The sequence below is a fragment of the Arachis hypogaea genome, chromosome 13 (assembly GCF_003086295.3).
Source record: "Arachis hypogaea cultivar Tifrunner chromosome 13, arahy.Tifrunner.gnm2.J5K5, whole genome shotgun sequence".
NCBI classification, from domain to species: Eukaryota; Viridiplantae; Streptophyta; class Magnoliopsida; order Fabales; family Fabaceae; genus Arachis; species Arachis hypogaea.
In genome coordinates, this window is record NC_092048.1 from 140,467,102 (window position 1) to 140,487,351 (window position 20,250).

The following is a 20,250-nucleotide window of genomic DNA, read 5'->3' on the forward strand; positions in this document are numbered from 1 at the left end:
ATTGGTATTTTTAAGAGATAAAGTCAAGTCCTCTTAATTAAGTTATATACAACTTGTCATCTCAATTAATTTTATTTTTATATTTTTATAATATTTAATAAATAAAAATAAATTAATAAATATATTAATGTCTATTGATATACTAATATAAAATAAAATAATTAGATTCTAAAACATTTTGTGATGAACTTAGGGTTTTACAGTAAAAATCATTAAATAAGTATCTAAAAAAATTAATGATAAATTTATAAAAAAATGAGAATAAAGTATTAAGTATGTCTAGAAGAATTTAGGTCTTGAAAGAGTTAAAGAATTAAGTGTGTTTCATCATTTTTATCAATCTTTTATAAATTTAGTGATGCAAAGATTTATAGATTTTTGAAAAATTATACCGCTGAACACATTTCGCCATTTTTTTGTCATATTCAATTAGTAATTTATAAATTCGCTAATATAATTTTTCAGAGACTCATTTTTTTTTTCCAAACACCTATATGTCAATGTAAAATTTTCTCAAATACGTATCTAATACTTTTTTTCTTAAAAATATATTACAAACATTTTTAAGAACTTGTTATTCCACTTTTTAATAGTGTCAAACATATTTTTAATCTTTTTCCTTTATTTATTTATTTATTTATTACTTTTACACTTCTCAAAATGAAAAATAAAATATGCTTTTTGTCGGATGAAAGTAGAAAATTAATAACCTATCATAAAGGTTAGAAATTCTTCTTAAAACTGCTTAATCTTAACTATTTTTTAATTAGGTAAATTTTATGATGTTTATAATAGTATTTAATTTTTATTTAATTTATTTTTTGTGATAAATTTTAAATATTTAAAATTTTATTTGTTTTTATATTTTTAAAATTAAATATTAATTTTTAATATTTTTATAAATTAAACACTATTTTTTAAATATTATAGTAATTATTTTGTAATTAAATATAAAATAGGATTTTAATTATTGATGATGATAGATTGGAAAAAAGAAAAACGCGTTAACAAGTCAAAGCTGAGGTTGCATATAGTTGATATTTTCTCACATGGGTCATTGAACCCTCCTGCTAGTACCACGTACGTGGTGGCATAAAAATCCGTTTGGTTAAAGGTACGAAGAGGCGATGACACTGAAATAGAAATATAAACCCATAAAATTATATTTGGTAAATAAAATATAAATAAAAATATTTATTAAAAATATTAAATTAATATATTTTATATTTATTATAATAAAAATATAAATTTTTTTATTAATTTTATTATTATATTTTAAAATTTTTTATTTAATTTAATAATATAAAAATATTATTTTTTGTATTTTTATTATTTATATTTTATACTTAATGTCTTATCTTCTTATAACTAAAGGTAACATAAGTGATTAACAACAAATAAACACCACATGTTTAAAACCTCTTTCCGTTTTGGGTTAGAGAAAATATCTGGAGGGAAGAGGAGTACAGTTGCGGGGTTTAATTTTTGGCGCTTTTATTTTTAATATGATTATTAGATGAATGTAATACAGTAAAATAAACGTTACAACGTGTTATGCATAGATATAAAAAGAGTAACGATTTTTATTGAAATTGGTATTAACATTTTTAAAGAAATCGTAAATGACGCTTTTAGGAAGAGAGAGAAAATAAAAAAGAAAAACAAGAATCGATCTTTGATCAATAGCTAAAATTTATTGAAAAAATAGCATTATCAATTTTATTTATTAAATATTTCAAATAAATCATGGCTCTTATTTTTTTAAAAAGAATTTTATTATTTTTTATAAATCGATAGTCTTACTTTATATAATCTTTTTGTCGTTTACTCAAATCGTCACTTACAATTTATTCTAAATCTATCCAATTTCATATCGATGCATTATACCAAATTTGTATCATATCTCCATATTATGTGAAAAGTTTGACTATAATAAAAAAAAAATAGCCTATTTTTGGATGCAATTATTCAATGCAACTGACAATTTCTTAGAAGCTCCATAGTCCATACCATCTTCCTGCACTTGTTTCAGTTCTTGATGGCATGGAACTTCCATCGTACGTCATTTTCTTTCATTTTCCCGGGAAAATAAAAAATAGAAGCTCTACCTCTCTCCTCAACTGATGACTGTTCACAACAGGAAATTGAATGGAATTTTTCAAGGATCTGCATTGGTGTTTTGCAATCGTTTTCAATCCCTTTTTAGGCTTCAAATTGTAGCTATTGTTAATTTTCTTTTGAATCTCGATGTTCAAACACTAATATTTCTCTCTTAGCATAACTGTTTTTTGCAAACCCTATGAACCTATTTAGCTGTGGTAAAATTGTTCGTTCTTGTAGATTATATTTAATTTTTTAGTTTAAGACGAGGATTGTATCAAAAGGATTCAATGATCATTGGTTTGATTTATGGTAATGTTAGGTGCAACTGGTGCGCATTCAAATGAGAGTACCTGAATATGGATGGACAACACAGAAGGTTTTCCACTTAATGAATTTTATTGTCAATGGATGTAAGAATTGTGAATTTCTTTTGTTAAGAGAGCTATATTAGCGTTGTATTCATATTTTATGTTTGCTGATTAATGAACCTTTGTTACATTTGCAGTGAGGGCTGTTATATTTGGTTCATACGAAACTATTTTTGCAATTAAACCCAAGGTAATTTCATTTTCAGAATTAGAAATACTGACATTTGTGCATTAATTCCCTTTCACTTCCTGGTTTGGTAAGTTAGAGAAAATAGCACGTATAGTGGTTTTTGCAAAGAATGAATTTGGCAAGTGAAAAATTGGGAAATGTGTTACGGAATTAATTGGATCAATTTAGGACTTGTTTTCTTTAAATGGGAGAAAAATATGTTAGTACAATTGATGACTCTTAGAGGGTGTGTGTATGATCATTGATAAGATCCCTCGTGACAGGTACATAGACACTGAAACAAGATAGAAAAGTTATTTCTCTAGCCTTGACTTATTGTTCCCAGTTTCTGGATGGACAAAGAATTCAGTAGATTTTGTCTCACAGAGACATCTTACTTCTTTGTGTCTCTGATACTTCAAAAGTTTGTGACTTTGTATCTCCTATTTTTTATGTATTTCTGTCCCTACACGTTGACCATATGGGGGTTAAATCTATAGCACTTTTGGTACCCTTTATTATGAGAGATTATATTTTCTACTGTAATTTATGACAAGGAAAAAGAAAAAGTAGTTCAAGTAACTGCACAGATACAATATAATATCAGAAATTTTATTGTATCCTTTGTTTTTTTTTCATTTTGTTTCTGCCTACCTTGTTTCCTCTCTGTTCTGACCTTTTATCATATTGTTATTATCGTAGTCACTGGAGAGGGTGCTAATGGAGATTCCTAGTCTTCTGTTTTTCTCTACTTATACGTTGCTTGTCCTGTTCTGGGCTGAGATATACCACCAGGTATAATTACTTACTTCTGGAAGTACTAAATAACTAAAATAACAGTCATTTTATTAATTCTCTGTATATTATATTCTGTTCATGATACCCAAATGTATTTTAGGCAAGAAGTGAACCAGCGCAAAAACTTAGGCCTGCTTATTTTGTTATCAATGGGTTTATTTACTTCATACAGGCAAGCACTGAATTTATAGCCTTGTCCTTCAACTTTAGTCCTGAAAAACAGAAAGTGTTCTTAAATTTAGTTCAAAGAGATTGAGAGTGCTTTTATCTTCTGACCTGATAATTATAGATCTGCTTTTGGATTTTCATGAGCGTAAGCAGCGCTGACACTGGCGCAGAGATTGCTAAACTCTTCCTTGCAGGTTATTTACTTCTAAGTTCTATCAACTTTGTTTTGGTTGATGTTCTATTTAGCATGCAAAACTGGGGGGTGGGGGGAATGTTTTTGATATGTTAAAACATCTATACGGCTTGGAGTATAAGTGCCTAGAAACATCTTATGCGTAGTTGTTTAGAATTGTGAATTTCATTCTAATGCTGTGTTGCAGTTGTTTCATTTTGCGCTGCTCTTGGATTCTTGTTGTATGGTGGAAGGTAAGCTTTTCTCTTTGCAATAGCACCATTCTTCTTATGTCATTCAACACTAAGCTGCTTGCAATGGTTTAGGCTGTTTTTCCTGCTGAGGCGCTTCCCAATTGAATCCAGAGGTCGTCAAAAGAAGCTTTACGAGGTTCGTATCTAAACTTTGAGTTCCTCTAAGCTATTCAACCTTAGAAGAAAAATATACACTTGCAATATCAAATACAGCCATGCAGCAAGTCTCACTGGGGGAAATTTCAGCAAACTCTGGTAAAAGTTTTCGGTGCCTAACTTCTCGCTTTTGCAGGTTGGCTCAGTGACAACTATTTGCTGTACATGTTTCTTGATAAGATGTACTATGGTTAGTTCCTTTCATTTTAAAAGCTATACTATGCGCTCTGTTCTCTTTAATCAATCACCGTTGGTTTTTTGTTACATCATTGGATCAATATATCTAGATGTGAGCTTGGACAAATGTTTTTGGATACTGATGATGCATTGTTCTGATGATGTTCAAAAACTGACACCCCGACAAATAAATGGAAATGATGCAAGTATATTGTTGAATGATTTTTGGTTTTACAACATGGTCTTAGTTGTCACCTTCATTGTAGCTTGCAGTATCTGCATTTGACGAGGAAGCAGATCTGGATGTGTTGGATCATCCCATTCTTAACCTCATCTATTATTTGGTAGGTTTCAACATGATCTTAGCTTAGATTATCTTTCTTATAGAGGGGATCGAATCTTATTACATCATGTGACAAATTAAAAAGGCTTTCTGAACCTTCCATGTAGTAATGTAGTACTTTCTAATGGTTATCCATTTTTTGTTGATTAATGTGCGTGCAGTTGGTGGAGATTGTTCCATCAGGGTTGGTGCTTTTCATACTGCGGAAGCTGCCCCCAAGAAGAGTTTCTGATCAGTATCATCCAATCAGATGAGACTTTAAGCAGCACCAACCGGTCTCTTTCCCTTTTCTCACAAGTAGATCTTTTCTCTTGTGTTTCAGATCGTCCATAAAAGTAATAGAACTGTTATGTATATTCCTAATTTGATTTTATTGAATTAACACCAATTATTCTCTAATCTGTTTCAGTTCAGACCATTTTTCTAAAAGGAAAATATATACATAAAATTGGAACTTTTTCAATGAAAAAATTCACCTATGTTTACCCTAAACAAACACAATTTGTAAGGAAAAATATAGCCACGAGAGAGGAAAAGCAAAATTTGAATGACACGTCTGCTAACAATTGTTTTCTGTTTATAGATAAACCAAACAAATAAGCTTCGAACAGAGAAAAGGTCTTGACTAAAATTTCGATTCCAGCATTTATAGCATAGCTGACAGATACAAATAGCCCCTATTGACCGAGATTATGGCCAATTTTGATAAAAGAAAAGAAAATAATATCCGAAAATTATAGTGAAAGACTGCAAGCTGAACCCAATTATTTTTCTTAGATTTCAATTCTGTTATTGTAGGAATTTATAAGTTCACTATTACAATTTTTAGAAATTATTGGATAATTTTTTTCCAAGGGTCTATTGAAAATTTATAAATTCATTTAAAGGTAATTCTATCGCATTGTTATAAGACCGGTTATGCTTTATTGTATGGAGTGTTGGGGGGCCAAAGGGGGAGCATAAACATAAGCTAAGTGTGGCAGAGATGAAGATGTTGAGATGTATGAGTGGTCATACGCGATTAGATAAAATAAGGAACGAAGATATAAGAGAGAGAGTTGGAGTAGCACCCATTGTGAAAAAGATAGTTGAATCGCGTTTCAGGTGGTTTGGACATATGAGAAGAAAACCGACAGAATACCTAGTTAGGAGGGTGGATGAGATGGAAGATGGTTAAGGGGTGAAAGACAGAGGAAGACCTAAAAAGACCATCCATGAGGTGGTCAAACGAGATTTACATGTAAACGGTTTTTTTGTAGACATAATACATGACAGAACACAATGACGTCGTTTGATTCATCTAGCCGATCCCACCTAGTGAGATAAGGCTTTGTTGTTGTTGTATTATTATTATTATTATTATTATTATTATTATTATTATTAAAGTAAAAGTAGAAATTTGTTGTGTTTGGATGTTGAAACGGGATTTTCATATATAAATGTACCTTTTTATTGAAACAAAAATAATTAAGTTTTTTGAACATGATAGATACAGAAGTAATTAAAAAAAATGAACTAAGGCCTTACTTTGGCAGTAAATTCTTTATTAGGGAGCTGCTCATCTACATAACCAATAATAAAATAATTTCTTTTATTAATTTATATTCTTACTAATTAAAAAGTTAATAGCATTAATAGTTTAAAATAATATTCAATTTTTTAATATAAATTCCTTTTAATAAGTTACAAATATTTAATATATTTTAAATATTTAACTATATAATATAATATAATAGTTTAAACTCAAGAAATTTGTTTATGAACATGTATTAAGCCAACAAGATCAAGATCAGCAATGAAGTATAATTTTTAAACTACCTTTGTGTTTGTATAAGTCCCCGCCCAACTATAATTAGGATTTCCTTGCGTATAAAAAGTAAAAACCACCATATATAAAAGTCAAACCATATCTAAATTACAGTATATGACCTGTGACAACTATCAAACCTGAATGTATTCTAGCTTTTACAATCTATTTTGAATTCAGCCATGGGTCCAACAAGGATTTTGATACAGAACACGACAGCCAAGGACCCAAGCAGAGTTCTGATTAGAACTATATACAGCAAGAGATGTTAGAGCTGTTCCAATGCCAAATAAAACCAACTGGCCATGTATGTATTTACACTGGGAAGTGCAGTAGTAGTAGTAACCACTGCAGAGGATCAATCATATGCTATAGGCAAGAAGTTCTCATCGTCCAAAAGCATATCAATATCAATCAAATCCGCCACCCCATCAACAGTGTCTTCCGAATTGGTATATTCCTGCTAGATAGTAAAAGAACCTATGATTAAGCTAGATATTCAGAGTTTCGTGTCATTAATCCATATATTAGAAAATATAATACCTTGGTTTGACGAAAGTCCTCTACTACATTCAGCACCCGCCGGTATTGAGCACGTGCCTCCGGGTACTGGACCATGGATTTCACCCTTGAAAGGGCTTTTTGGAACCTTTCTTCACTTTGCTTCCTTCCTTCTTTGAGAACATCATAGTCATCCTCTTGTGAAGGATTGCTTGGTGGGTTGGGGACCATGTTAAGGGTATCTGGTCGGAATCCACGTAAGCCTCTGCCCTTACGTCTCCAGCGTAATATGACCTTCTCAAGGATTCCAACAGACCAGATTAATTTGTATTGCTTCCTTACCTGGTGACCTCTTACGTGGGCCTTAACAACATGGAATTCAAGTCAGTGACAGGATGTCTCAAATGTACAGAGGCACAAAATAAAAAAGAAAAAAGAAAAAATCAACTTGTGAACAATCCAGAAAGGACACCCGGGAAAGAAATAACGCATAAAATGACTGGAAGGATGCGACTAATACAAATCTTTTTCAAATCCCTGAATTTTCCTTACAGGATAGAGGTTGGAAACAATATAAATGCCGATGTTAGAAGTAATCCCCATGAAAAGATGTGTAGCAGTATTTTTAACAGGCAAAAGAAATAGTATTCCCAAGTGAGTTCTCATCAAATGAACTCCATTGAAAATTATAAAGGTTGCACTTCCAATATCCCAAATAACAGAAAGAGAAATAGGATAGTTCGAATTGAATCCAACACCTAAATGCACCCAAAAAAAAAAAAAGAAAAAGAAACCAACATCTAGAATATCCAGTGTACTCAAGAGAATATATGAAAAGACAAATCAAGAATGAGAGCAGAACAATTAACCTGGATTTTGACAACTCTTTGGCGAATGATCAGGAATTCTTTTCTCTTCTTCCAACCACGAAATTTTTTCTGAATTTGTATTGCAGCAGCATTCACTAAACCCTCTCCTTGTCCAGATTTGCAAGCCCTAGAAGCTATAAAGGAAAGAACCTGTTGATCTGACAATCCAAACTCATCATCGTCTTCACACTGAGCTAACTGCTTCCTCTGAAATGACTGCATCCTAAATACTTGATGTATGCGATCGGCGGCTTGTGTAGCATTACGGACAGCAGAAAGAGAATCCTTAAGGCAGAGAGTATCCGATACATCACCATAAAGTAGAGGTGTTGCACTTCGCTCCGAAGCTGTCTGCACTGCTTTCCCACCTAAAGTTTTATTCCTACCATCTTCACTTGGATCATCCATTGTAAGTGACGCAAGGTGGCTAGTTAATAATGACTCTCCAAGAAAACCAGAGATTCCTTTATGTCCATTGCTAGAAGCAAGATCAGCAGCTGTTCTACCAGAAGGAAATGCTGGACTTGGATCTGTCAATGCTCCAGCTGCTGCACCCATGGAGACAAGGACAGCAACTGTTCGCTCTCTGAGCACCGGACAAAAAATTACATAAAGATGTGTTATGCTGAATGAACATATATTTTGCAATACTTTTGAGAAGTACTACTATGGAGTTTTTACTAATACTGACAGCATAACAGTATATAGAGATTAGAAAGATCAATTGACCACAGCAGTTGCAGTAAAAAAAAAAAAAAAACGTGAATGAACTTGTGATGTTTAGCATAAAAGATGTTTAAATATGAAGGGGAAAATTATGGCCAATCAAGCAGTTTCCAGAACTCTATCAAAAAGGAATAATCAAGGTATTAAAAGAAACGTTTACGCAAAGTAGTAGTTGCAACATATGCACAATCAACTCAAATCAACAAAGAAAACAATGTTGATCCCTTACCTGCCACAGGATGCAGCCCAATGTAAAGCTGTCCATCCATTCACATCACGGAAGTTGATATTAACCCCAGCAGTTATAACTGGAGTTATTGCCCAATCATAACCAAGAGCAGCAACTAAATGTAACACACCCTGACCATCCTTGTCTAATACATTTGGCCCTTTACCACCTTCAGTTACCTTGTGAAGAAGCCATGAGTAGAGCTTCTCTTTAATCTTCCTGTGAAACACATGCTCCTCCAATTTGTGTTGTGATACACTCAACCCTGCAGTTGCCTCTTCCTTATGTGAATATTCCTCTTCCTCTTTAAGTGAGATGAGCTTAAAAATTAAGTTTCTTGTCTCCATATAACCCTCAAAATCTTGATTAGTAGATAGCACTGATTTCGAAGAAAGTAACTCATCAAGTCGCAAATGAAGCATCATTTCAGTTGAACTGTAGAAAAAATCTGCAAAATCTACATTCCTAGCAAATCCCTCTCTGAACTCAAATTCCCTCACTTCACTACAAGCAAACCTATTGGAACAGGTCACATAGAAAGGTACACGTCCAACCTGATGAGGTGGAGCTTGACAGCACATAATTCCATTGGCTAAAATCTCAGCAGGAACCTCCACTTCACCAAACATACAGGACCAGTGACAGGCTTCCACCTCCAGTTGACTCTTCAAAAATGCTCCAATAATCAACACCTGTGTGATAACAAATAGGATAGGATGTAATCAAACTACAGGTGCCTTATTTACACTTATATTTAAGCAAAGAACAAGGAAAAGGAGTAAATATAACCAGTAGTTTCTTGGCAGGAAAGAGTAAAACCATTCTTCACATATAATAAAGTACTATAGCAGACAGCAAATTAACATATACATCATAGAATACAAGAAAGGAGTAACAGAGGAGGAGATATGGCACGGAAAACATCCAAAAACAAAAGCACGTAAGACAGGGTCAGTTGATATCACATGCAAATAAAAAATGTGTTGGAAAAAAATTCAAAAAAAGATTTTTAAAAAATCAATCAAATCTTCATTTATCATATTTTTAGCACAGAACACACAAGAAATATATTATTAGAGCCAACAATAATTGGCTAAAAAAGTAGTTATATATCTCTGACTAAATCTCAAATCAATGTCACCTTTGTGGTCTCTTTCTTATTGAAAGAATTAACTGACATGATAAGTTGATAACTAACAAGTACCTCAATCTCGGAATCTGCATAAGCCCATTTAGGTGAAAAATCACTTATGCTGAACAGCTGATCTTGGGATAAGGACAGGTTCAATGATGTATCATCTATTACATGCCCACACTCATCTGTGCTCCATGAAATACCAGGGGAAGACTGCAGATGCAGATCATCCACCTCTCCAAGTTCTTTAGTAATCCACCTTGAGAAGCTATCAACCTTCTTCAGGTTCTCCTCTCCATCAAGTAATGCATGCTTTGCATTCAAGGAATAGCCAGTACTATCCTCCCGAGGAAGTTCATATTCACTGTCGGATCTTGGTGCATGCTGAGATTGTGCATCTGTAGACTGCTTTGGGAACTTCTGTTGCACAGGTTGCTCTTTTAGCTCTCCATTAGAAGTGAACAAGTCAGGGCAAATCTCTGGAATTGCATTATCAGTTTCACTCCCAAATAAAGCCATGCTATAATCAGATTCAAATTCCAAACCCAACGATTCGGTTAGGCTCCATCTTGGCAAAGGTCCAGTATTCTCATCAAAAGTAATCTGATAAACAATTAAAGTAGCATATGCACGTGTTATACATTGCTGACAAAATCTAAACTACTCATCTATGTCCTGAGAACTGCAATTTAACACAAGCAGCAATGCAATTTTATCAGAAGATTGCATGTAAGGAGGAGTGAGTACCTGCCAATTTGACTGGGTAGACTGAGAACCCCTTGAGTCCTCATTGAGGCCACTTTTAGATCCGTAGAGATTCTCAGGAACAGCTTTTTCTTGTTCAAGGGTGCTTCCCATTGAACCGGATGAAATGGAAGAACAAGGTGTATACAATCCAACAGATTGCTCTGTGATAGTGTCCCTTAATGGCATGACATGTGATTTTTGGTCCTCAATGTAAGCAGTAATACCTAATCTAGATGTATCCCCTTGGACATGTGGAATGTAGTCTGTTACAGAAATTGTTGATTGTCCATGATCACCTGAAATATTTTATGAATACACAATAGAGATTCCCAAAAAAGCTTACAAGTCGAGACTTTGACTTTCTTATTAACATTAGGCGCGGAACTTAAGTTAGAAGATAATCATGCAAAACAAATTGAAGAAAGGAAGACAAGTTAACCTGAAATGGGAAGCATAAAATATGATCTATTTGAACAAGTATCAATGCTATCCATTGCCTGACCACTCCCCAAAGAGTTGCCAAACGAGTGCATTCCAGAACTTGCTTGACGAATATCCTCTGGTATGAAATTTGATCAAAGCTTTTAAATGGTAAACAATGAGCCATGGACCAAACTCCAATGCAGAAAAAAAATGTAACAGTACATCAAGATATTTAAAGCCTTGATTACCAGAATCAGCATCTTCACATAATGACGTCAAAGTGCTAGTCGGACTCATGGAATCTGTACTTCGAGAAGGCATGCTGTTATAACTTGTGGGGAAGCCAGATAACACAGAACTGCCCTTCTGGGATTCTGACATAGCCTCATCTGTATCAATATTTCTACCGATATTGGTCTTGTTAACCTAAAAAAAAAGGAAATTAAAATAATAAAGGACCCACAAAATATCAATTAATCCAAAAATTGAGTCAATACCAGCTTTACAAAATTAAGAAATAATATTACGTCAATAAAATATTATTTTTAAGACTCTTTGGTAAAGATATATTAGCAAAAAAATTATCTACTCCTAAAACTGACGCAGGTTAAAAAGGGGGTGGGGTGCAGGGGAACTTATAACAAAACAAAACAAAATTACCAACAGCAATAACAACAGCATCTCTCTCAGCCACACACACAAATAAGGAGGAGGGAGAAGTACAAGAAGAAGAAAATACCTTAACATCCAAATAGTGGACAAATACTATATGCATCATATCCCTGCAAGCAAACAAATTAATCATAACATTGTACCTGATTTTAAAGAAAAATAATATTTACTTAAGCAGAACTATATTGAAATCTGAAAACTAAAAGAATTTCTAAGAAACAGAAACAGAAATTAAATGTGCAAGTGTATATTACTATATTCACTATCAACAAATCTTTTCAAGATTAATTACAAATGCAACAATGTAATACTTAGAAAGAAAACCGAGCCAGCAACTGCCATGGAAAATATTGATGTACTTTAGTTTCAACATATCAATTCTAGTAAAATATTTTATAATAAATAAATAATTCATACTCACTGTTCAAGCATCCAATAGCTACGCCTCTGAAAATTTTCATTTTCTTCTCCGTGGGCATAGTAGCAGTGTAACACATCAACACTTCCCACCTAAATTTGTAAGCAAATAAATAAATTCCCTCTTACAAAAACTTTATCAATCACAAACTCGAAACAAAAGTATGTTTACTAACCTTCAACTTTTCATGAGCTTCCTTCACAGTCTTTCCATCCTTTTTCTTTCTCCAATTATGTCCATCCTTTCTGAAGTATCTCAAAACCTTCCGATCAAAAAGAAAAAGCGAACCACCTGCAATCACCACACATGTGTTAAGTACATGTGATGAGAATTTAGCAATAAATTTATGAGCAACACATTTTAGAACCATACTTGGTGGCCTGTTTGGTGGTTCTGATGTGATATGAAACATACGATAGTTACGAAGAATTTCACATATTTCTGCAGGGCGCAACCACCGATGCTGTGCTTCAAACTGCAGTTGCTGAAGATCTGCAAATTGATAAATGATATAATATGACATTCAGCTAAGTATCTTTTTGAATACTAGATTAATGACATACAAGGGCAACGATTAACCAGAGAGGTTACATGCATTAGTAAGAAAATATTTAGGTTCTATTTTTATTTTCATTCCTTTTAAGAAAAAAACTGTCTCGCATGTATAAGAAATCTAACATTCAATATTCATGCTATAAAACACCTGTACGAGACATGATGTGGACTGGTGCTACTAATTTAAAATTCCAATATGTGCTTCATATCCTATATTTCGCAACAAATGTATCATTGCCACTTTGAGTTAAAAATGGTAATCTGCATGGATTTATTATTGATGCATTCGTATTAGGGGATAGGAACTGATAACAGATGAAGCACTATAGCCTACAATTTGGGTGAAAGTGCTGAAAGTTGACATCTCAACTACAAAATCCATTTCAACACTAAAAAAGAAAAATAATGAAAGAAGGAGCAAGCCTGCTGGAAATTAATCATCAAGAAAACTAATAAAAAGCAATAAAGCGGAAATTTTCTCCGAAATATTCAAAGGGGAGTTTATATCTTGCCATGTAAAACTTCTGTGAACCACATAAATTGCTGTGCATTTGTTTGTTCTTTATTCTACTTTTCATTTGTTTTCTTGATTCTATATTGGCACAAATATTCCAACCTAACAATGCCCTCAGCAGCAGTGCTCTATACAATTTTTTCTTTTTTAATCAACACGACCCAGCCAGCTAGAAAATCAGATGCTCAATGTAGCAGAATTTCTTAGACAACATAGATTTTTTCCCCAAAAGAGACACAGAACTACAGAAGCCTGTCTGCCAATTAGCATAGACTATCCCAATTCTTCCACAAAAATAATAGCTTTCTTCGGCGGATACTCAATGAAACCTACCTCTGCTACTGCCAGACATAGTGGCACAAATGGCATCAATGACGCCTGTTCTCTTCTTTCTTCAATTTTCAAGATACTAAACCCAACTGAACTAACACATTCAAGAAACAAAAAGACACCAACTTCTACAGAAAGCTACAGTGACGGACAATGGTAAAACAACAAACCAAAATAGCCGAAACTTCATGAAGCTGCATAAAGCGGCAGGAAAATGAACAGAAATTACAGGATTCAACAATTCCACAAATCGTAAAATAGATATCAATATAAGATATAATTTAAAAACAACAAAAAAAACCAATCATGCTATCAATCAATGACGAGAAATCTGACCTAATCGAGGACCAAGTCCAAAAGAGGAAGAACGCTCCGCCATGTCGAAGTGTCAAGAATCAGCTAGAGACCCACGCGGTGAGAGAAATAAGAACGAGAGTGTATCTTTGAATGAATTTCAGCGAAAGAAAGAGATTTTCTTCTTAGTGTCCGTCTGTCTGCGCTTTTTTGCTCTTTCCAGTCAGCTTCTTCTGCACCTTGCTTTCTCTCTCACTGACGTAGAAAAATTTATAACCCAAAATACGCACGTGTTTTTTTTTTTTTTTCTCAGAAATGATAAGTATTCTTGTGTAATAAAAATATTAATAAAATATTATGAATTTACTGCTATTTTAAATTTAAATTTTAAAATATTAATAAAATAAAATTGTAAATACTAAAATGAAAAATTAATATTCAATTGATAAAAATAAATAATACAAAATAATAGTATTTTTTCAAGATATAAAAAATCCTTTTTTTTATTCACAGAAACATATATGTAGTAATTGAAATTATTTAAATAATTTAATATATTTAATTAAACTGTTTAATGAAAAGATTTTTTTGATAATTATTTAATGAATAAAGTATATTTTTTGTCTCTGAAATTTAACAAAAATTTTAAAAATATTCTTAAGTTTTATTTTGTTTTAATTTTATTTTAGAAATTTTTAATTTATATTAAAATATTTTTGAGGTTAAATTTTCAAAAAATTTAAGACCAATCTAATAATAATGTATAAAAATTATGATTAATTTACTTATATTAAAAATTATTTTTATAAAATTATTATTAAAAAATTATAAAATAAAATTAAAACAAAATAAAATTTAAAAATGTTTTTAAGATTTTTATCAAATTTTTAAAAAAATATATTTTATTTTTGTTTAATGAAAAGTTTTGTAAAAGAATGGATGAGTATATTATTTTAAAGAATATCTGTCGCCAATAATTCTAAGAGCCGTGTCGGGTAGATGGATACGGGATACCCAATTGGTACCCTTAAGCGCATATTTTCGGATCCTGCGCCCGAGGGTTTCTGACAAGAGAATATATGCTACAAAAAAAAAAAAATTCTTTCACTTTTAATAATGCGGTGTTAAACTTATTCTTAAAAGAGGGTGGGTTGATTAGATGAGTAAAACATGAGTGAGATTCACAATTTCTTCTAATGATTAGATGCGCAGGGACAGAGCTACATAGGGTAATCGGGGGCACCTGCCAACGCTTTCATTTCAATTTTTTTTTTAAATATACATATATAATATATCTCTATTTTAAATTTTAAATAATTTTATTATAAATAAATTAAATTTAATTATTTAAAATTTTAAATTTATTTTATCTTTATATCATTCTGACTATTAGTTAACTTAATTAAATTTATTTTTTTCATAAAATTTCAGTCGTTACCATTTTTTTATTCTCTTAAATCTTCTTTTCAGTTTCGTATTTTCAACTTTTTTTCTATTCTTTTTTCAGTGGTTATCTTCTCTTCATCAAAAAGTAAATTTTAAATTCTTTATTTTATTCTCTTAAATCTTCTCTTCAGTTTCGTATTTTCAACTTTATTTCAACTCTACAATTTGGCTGTTCAAGATGGGTTGGAGGTCGGTTGTTGTTGGACTGGTTCGACTTCAAAGGTTTATAATGCTCGTAGTGGTTATTTGTGACTCAGTAAGAAGATGTTTAATTGGGAGGATAGGGGGAATTGGCTTTGACTTTGGCGTCAACATGTTTCAGAAAAGCACAAATTCTTGGCCTGGCTTTGTCTTCAAGAGGCTCTTCCTACTGCTGCATTTCGTTTTAGGAGTGGTATTTCGTTCACAGATAGTTGTCCACGATATTTTTCAGGTCAGAAATCTGTTTTACATTGCATTTTGGATTGTCCAAAAACCCAGCTAGTTTGGCAAGTTTTGGGATCTCCGGTCAACCACTGGATTTGATGAATTAGTTCATACATAATAGCAAATAGCACCCCCTTTAGATTCTTTTCTAGTCTTTGGTGGATTTGGCGTTCGATGAACTATGAGATCTTACATCCACACGAGCCTTGGCCTACAAACAAGGTTACTGGTATGACTTTGTCCTTGGAAAAGGTGTTCTTGAATATTTTTGAGTTGCAACGAGTGTCTATCCCCTTCACCATTAGTGGCTCTTGGATTCCCTCGTCGGTTGGTACCTTTAAGATTAATTGTGATACTAGTTATCCTGACAATGGTACTCGAGTTGGTTTTGTCTGTGTTAGCAGAGATTGGAAGAGAGTCATAGTATTTTGCAAGCAGAGTTGTTTGCTACTTGGAGAGGCTTTCTTTTAGCCTGAGACTCGAAACAAAGAGATATTATATGCGAGACAGGTTATGTGGAAGCCTTTATTATTGTAAATAATTTACAAAATTGCTCTGATTTTATTGATCATTCAATGTTAAAAATCTGAGATATCATGTCTTGAAAATAGTGTACTGATCTTCGATTGATTTTAAGAGATGTAAACACAGTAGCAAATATCATGTCAAAGACTGCAAATTATTTTCTATTTATATAATAATAATAATAATAATAATAATAATAATAATAATAATAATAATAATAATAATAATAATAATAATACATTAATTAAGTAACTATTTTATTCTATTCTAATATTTATACTTCTAACATAACAAACAATCTCAACTCTCAAGTAACTATTCTATTCTATTTTAATAACACACAATATTAAATCATTAATCCTCTATTAAATATCTATATTATACTCATAATAAAAATAATTAATTCAATAATTTTTATATATCTTCAATATTATACTCATAATAATTATTTTATTATCGTAGCTAGATCTTAATAAAAATCATTACTACAATAAATTTATTACTAACAAATAATACTAATTAGTTTATTTATTATCAAACGTGTAATCTTAATAAAAATTATTATTACAATAAATTTATTAATAACAATTAATATTAATTATTTTATTACCATACCTACACATTTTAATAAAAATTATTACTACAATCTATTAATAACAATAATTAATTTATTATCATACATCCATAACCTTAAAAAGAATTATTACTACACTAATCTCTAACATTATTACTATAATTTATTACTACTAATCTCTAAAATAATCACTATTATTTTAATTAAATTAAAATATTTAAAAATTATTACTACACTAATATCTAATATTATCACCATAATAAACTACTAATCTCTAACATTATCACTATTATTTTTAATTAAATTAAAATATTTAAAAATTATTATTACACTAATTTCTAACATTATCACTATAATAAATCACTAATCTCTAACATTATCACTATTATTTTAATTAAATCAAAATATTTAAAATAAAAGCTTACATAATTAGGATGATGAAGATAATTAGTAATGTGTAATTTCGGATGATTGACGCCTTTTATTCTCTTTTTTCTTGACATTGTTAAAAGTTAGTGGTCTAATTTTTTTTTTCTTCAAAGGTCCAATTTCATATCAATGGAAAATAAAAGTGCAGGTGGGATTAGAGAGTCAAGGAGAGTTGGAACTTAGAACGAAAGTGAATGAAGAGAATGTGGTATTTAGATGAGAATGTAGAACTTAGAACGAAAGTGAATGAAGAGAATGTGGTATTTAGATAAGAATGTATACAAGCAGGAAGGACTCGAGTGCATGCATGTTTGACGAGTGGCTAAAAACACAAATCGAACCGTTCAATTTGTGTACCTACCAAATTTTGAATCTAACCGTTCGATTCAAAATTTCTTGATCAAAGCCGTCACATTCTTGTGAAACTCCCTACATTTCCATAACCTGATTATACTCCATGTTTTTCCAATATCAAAATTGAAAAACTCTATAGGTACCAACAAGTTTGGTCCTTAAAACAAAAACTATTTGATTAAGTAAAAATTGTTGTGCCCAAGCGCAGTCAGCGCAGACCAACTTTTGTAGATGGTGGCAGTCATAGTACATGAAACCAATCAGTGCCGGGGCCAATAATCCAATCCAACGGATAAAAAATGTAGCAGCCAGATAGAAATAATTGTAAAAGCACATGGTCACGATCCCTCTGACCTTCCTCGGACTTTTCCTCCCTCATTCATGGAATAATGAAACTATTCTCTCAGCAAAATGGCAAATTCAAAATTGAACACAAACATCGCTAAACAAATATCTGCAACTTGTCAATAACACTGCAGTATAAATTGCGCCAACTCCCACCTAATCTGCTCACACACATCAAGATTCTAGTTAATTCAACATGAAGTACGTCGTTTTAGCAAGGTCAACGGCACGAGCTCTATTCACCGGTGGCCGGATCTACCACCGCCAATTCTCCACGGTGACGATCGCCAGACAACTGGAGAAGGAGGCCACACACCACCATGGTGGCAGCGCCTTCGGCGAAAGCGGAAGCTTCTGGTGGCGGAAGATGTCCTCCCTGCCTGAGATAAAGGATCAGCATCACTCAGAAGAGAAGAAAAAAGAGGACACCACCACCACCAACAACAACGAGAACGGTGTTGTTTCGAGTTACTGGGGGATCACGAGGCCTAAGGTTCAGAGGGAAGATGGTACCGAATGGCCTTGGAACTGTTTCATGGTAAGCATCTTGCAACAGGACACTCATCAGTTATGTATTTTTTTTTTTTGGAAGATCTGGTACAGTTAACTTAACCTGAAGTTATAGTTGATAGTCGTTAAATAATTTGACAGATTTGACTATTAATTTCATAAGAAGTTAAGTTAACTGTACCTGATTTTTTGCCTCGTAGTTTGTCCTGTGAATCTGTGATAACTGATGTATGCCACTTTCAGCCATGGGACACTTATCGCGCAGATGTGTCCATAGATGTGAAGAAACATTACGTGCCAAAGACGTTTTCGGACAAGGTTGCCTTCAGGAGTGTCAAATTTCTCAGGGTTCTCTCAGATTTGTACTTCAAGGTCTGTCCTACAAATGATTTGATGATTCTTTGGTAGATAGAATTTAAAGAGATGTATATGATTGTAATTTCAGGAGCGGTATGGATGCCATGCCATGATGCTAGAAACAATTGCAGCTGTGCCAGGAATGGTGGGAGGGATGTTGTTACACCTCAAGTCACTAAGGAAGTTCCAACACAGTGGCGGTTGGATCAAGGCACTGCTTGAGGAAGCAGAGAACGAGAGGATGCACCTCATGACCATGGTTGAGCTTGTGAAACCAAGCTGGCACGAGAGGCTTCTTGTTATTACTGCTCAGGGAGTTTTCTTCAATGCCTTCTTTGTGTTCTACCTTCTCTCACCAAAGACCGCACACAGGTTTGTTGGTTATTTGGAAGAAGAAGCTGTCATCTCGTATACACAGCACTTGGATGCAATTGTAAGTGGCAAGGTTGAGAATGTCCCTGCTCCTGCCATTGCCATTGATTATTGGAGGCTTCCAAAGGATGCAACTCTCAAGGATGTTATTACTGTCATTCGCGCTGATGAGGCTCACCATAGAGACGTCAATCACTTCGCTTCTGTAAGTCTCAATCAACAACTAACTCTCTATCTTACACTTCCATCAAACATGCTTTGATTTCTTTCCACTTCTCCTTTATGCAGGATATTCACCATCAAGGAAAGGAATTGAAGGAGGCTCCAGCTCCTATTGGTTATCACTGAGTCATTATTTTTGCTTTATAAACCATTTCTGTATCCAAAGGTTAAATAAAATGTATCCCCATTGTGCATTTTCGGACCAAATAATTCATTAATTAATTCTTAATTATAACATAGGAGTCATAATTGATTGAGTGGCTCATTGATAGGGTTATTTTGAAAGGGAAAAATATAGGGTACCAACATACTATCCGCCAACTTCTGCCAACTCTTATTTATATTTGTGTTTTATGGAAGTGTGTTCATAGATGTGTCTAATAATTAATATATTTTAAATACATATATAAAGAGACACATCCAGAAAATATAGCTACAAAGACACTTCTATTAAACACAGTTATAAAAAAGACATTTTTATTAGACACATCTACGAACACACAATTATAAATAAGAGTTGGTAGAAGTTGGCAGATATGCTGTTGGTAACGTAGCGGAACCGTTTTGAAAGAGCAATGCTATGGGCCAGCAACTTGTGTGATTAGTAGCCATCAAATAGCCATCAATGATGATTTAATGGCGTGAGATTGATGTGAGATTGGTTCCAATGACTCACCTTTCTCTACTGGTTACATGTTGGCCAAAATTCAATAAAATTGCTGGCCCTAGACTTTTTCATTTTGAAATGTGCAAATCAAGTCT

General features: G+C 32.7%; 3 protein-coding genes across 8 annotated transcripts; 2 read left to right on the forward strand and 1 right to left on the reverse strand.

The window, feature by feature from the left end:
- The first annotated feature begins 1,949 nt into the window (after positions 1 to 1,949).
- On the forward strand, positions 1,950 to 5,107 carry LOC112792236 (tobamovirus multiplication protein 1). Of its 3 annotated transcripts, none has more exons than XM_025835396.2 (11): positions 1,950 to 2,057; positions 2,423 to 2,513; positions 2,609 to 2,661; positions 3,343 to 3,435; positions 3,539 to 3,610; positions 3,728 to 3,800; positions 3,987 to 4,032; positions 4,105 to 4,168; positions 4,325 to 4,378; positions 4,632 to 4,709; positions 4,870 to 5,107. In XM_025835396.2, exons 2-11 carry the CDS (start codon positions 2,444 to 2,446, stop codon positions 4,960 to 4,962), a joined length of 696 nt encoding a protein of 231 aa, XP_025691181.1. In that variant the 5' UTR covers positions 1,950 to 2,057; positions 2,423 to 2,443; the 3' UTR covers positions 4,963 to 5,107. The 3 variants fall into 3 exon arrangements, with proteins under 3 accessions (XP_025691181.1, XP_072069369.1, XP_072069370.1); XM_072213268.1 differs by lacking the exon at positions 1,950 to 2,057 and adding an exon at positions 2,109 to 2,174; XM_072213269.1 differs by lacking the exon at positions 1,950 to 2,057 and adding an exon at positions 2,285 to 2,318.
- A 1,471-nt stretch (positions 5,108 to 6,578) lies between these two features.
- Positions 6,579 to 14,182, reverse strand: LOC112792237 (calmodulin-binding transcription activator 2). Of its 4 annotated transcripts, none has more exons than XM_025835397.3 (13): positions 13,971 to 14,182; positions 12,608 to 12,727; positions 12,411 to 12,526; positions 12,239 to 12,327; positions 11,885 to 11,927; positions 11,394 to 11,571; positions 11,162 to 11,281; positions 10,723 to 11,018; positions 10,045 to 10,578; positions 8,841 to 9,532; positions 7,886 to 8,471; positions 7,059 to 7,379; positions 6,579 to 6,975 (listed from the first exon to the last, which is right to left on the reverse strand). In XM_025835397.3, the coding sequence occupies exons 1-13, from the start codon at positions 14,011 to 14,013 to the stop codon at positions 6,874 to 6,876; spliced, it is 3,240 nt and encodes a 1,079-aa protein (XP_025691182.2). In that variant the 5' UTR covers positions 14,014 to 14,182; the 3' UTR covers positions 6,579 to 6,873. The 4 variants fall into 4 exon arrangements, with proteins under 4 accessions (XP_025691182.2, XP_025691183.1, XP_072069371.1 ...); XM_025835398.3 differs by having other exon boundaries at positions 6,579 to 6,978; positions 13,971 to 14,175; XM_072213270.1 differs by having other exon boundaries at positions 13,638 to 14,170.
- A 3,689-nt stretch (positions 14,183 to 17,871) lies between these two features.
- LOC112792238 (alternative oxidase 3, mitochondrial) lies at positions 17,872 to 19,682 on the forward strand. The gene is made up of 4 exons (XM_025835401.3): positions 17,872 to 18,565; positions 18,781 to 18,909; positions 18,983 to 19,471; positions 19,555 to 19,682. Exons 1-4 carry the CDS (start codon positions 18,224 to 18,226, stop codon positions 19,612 to 19,614), a joined length of 1,020 nt encoding a protein of 339 aa, XP_025691186.1. The 5' UTR covers positions 17,872 to 18,223; the 3' UTR covers positions 19,615 to 19,682.
- The last annotated feature ends 568 nt before the right edge of the window (positions 19,683 to 20,250 follow it).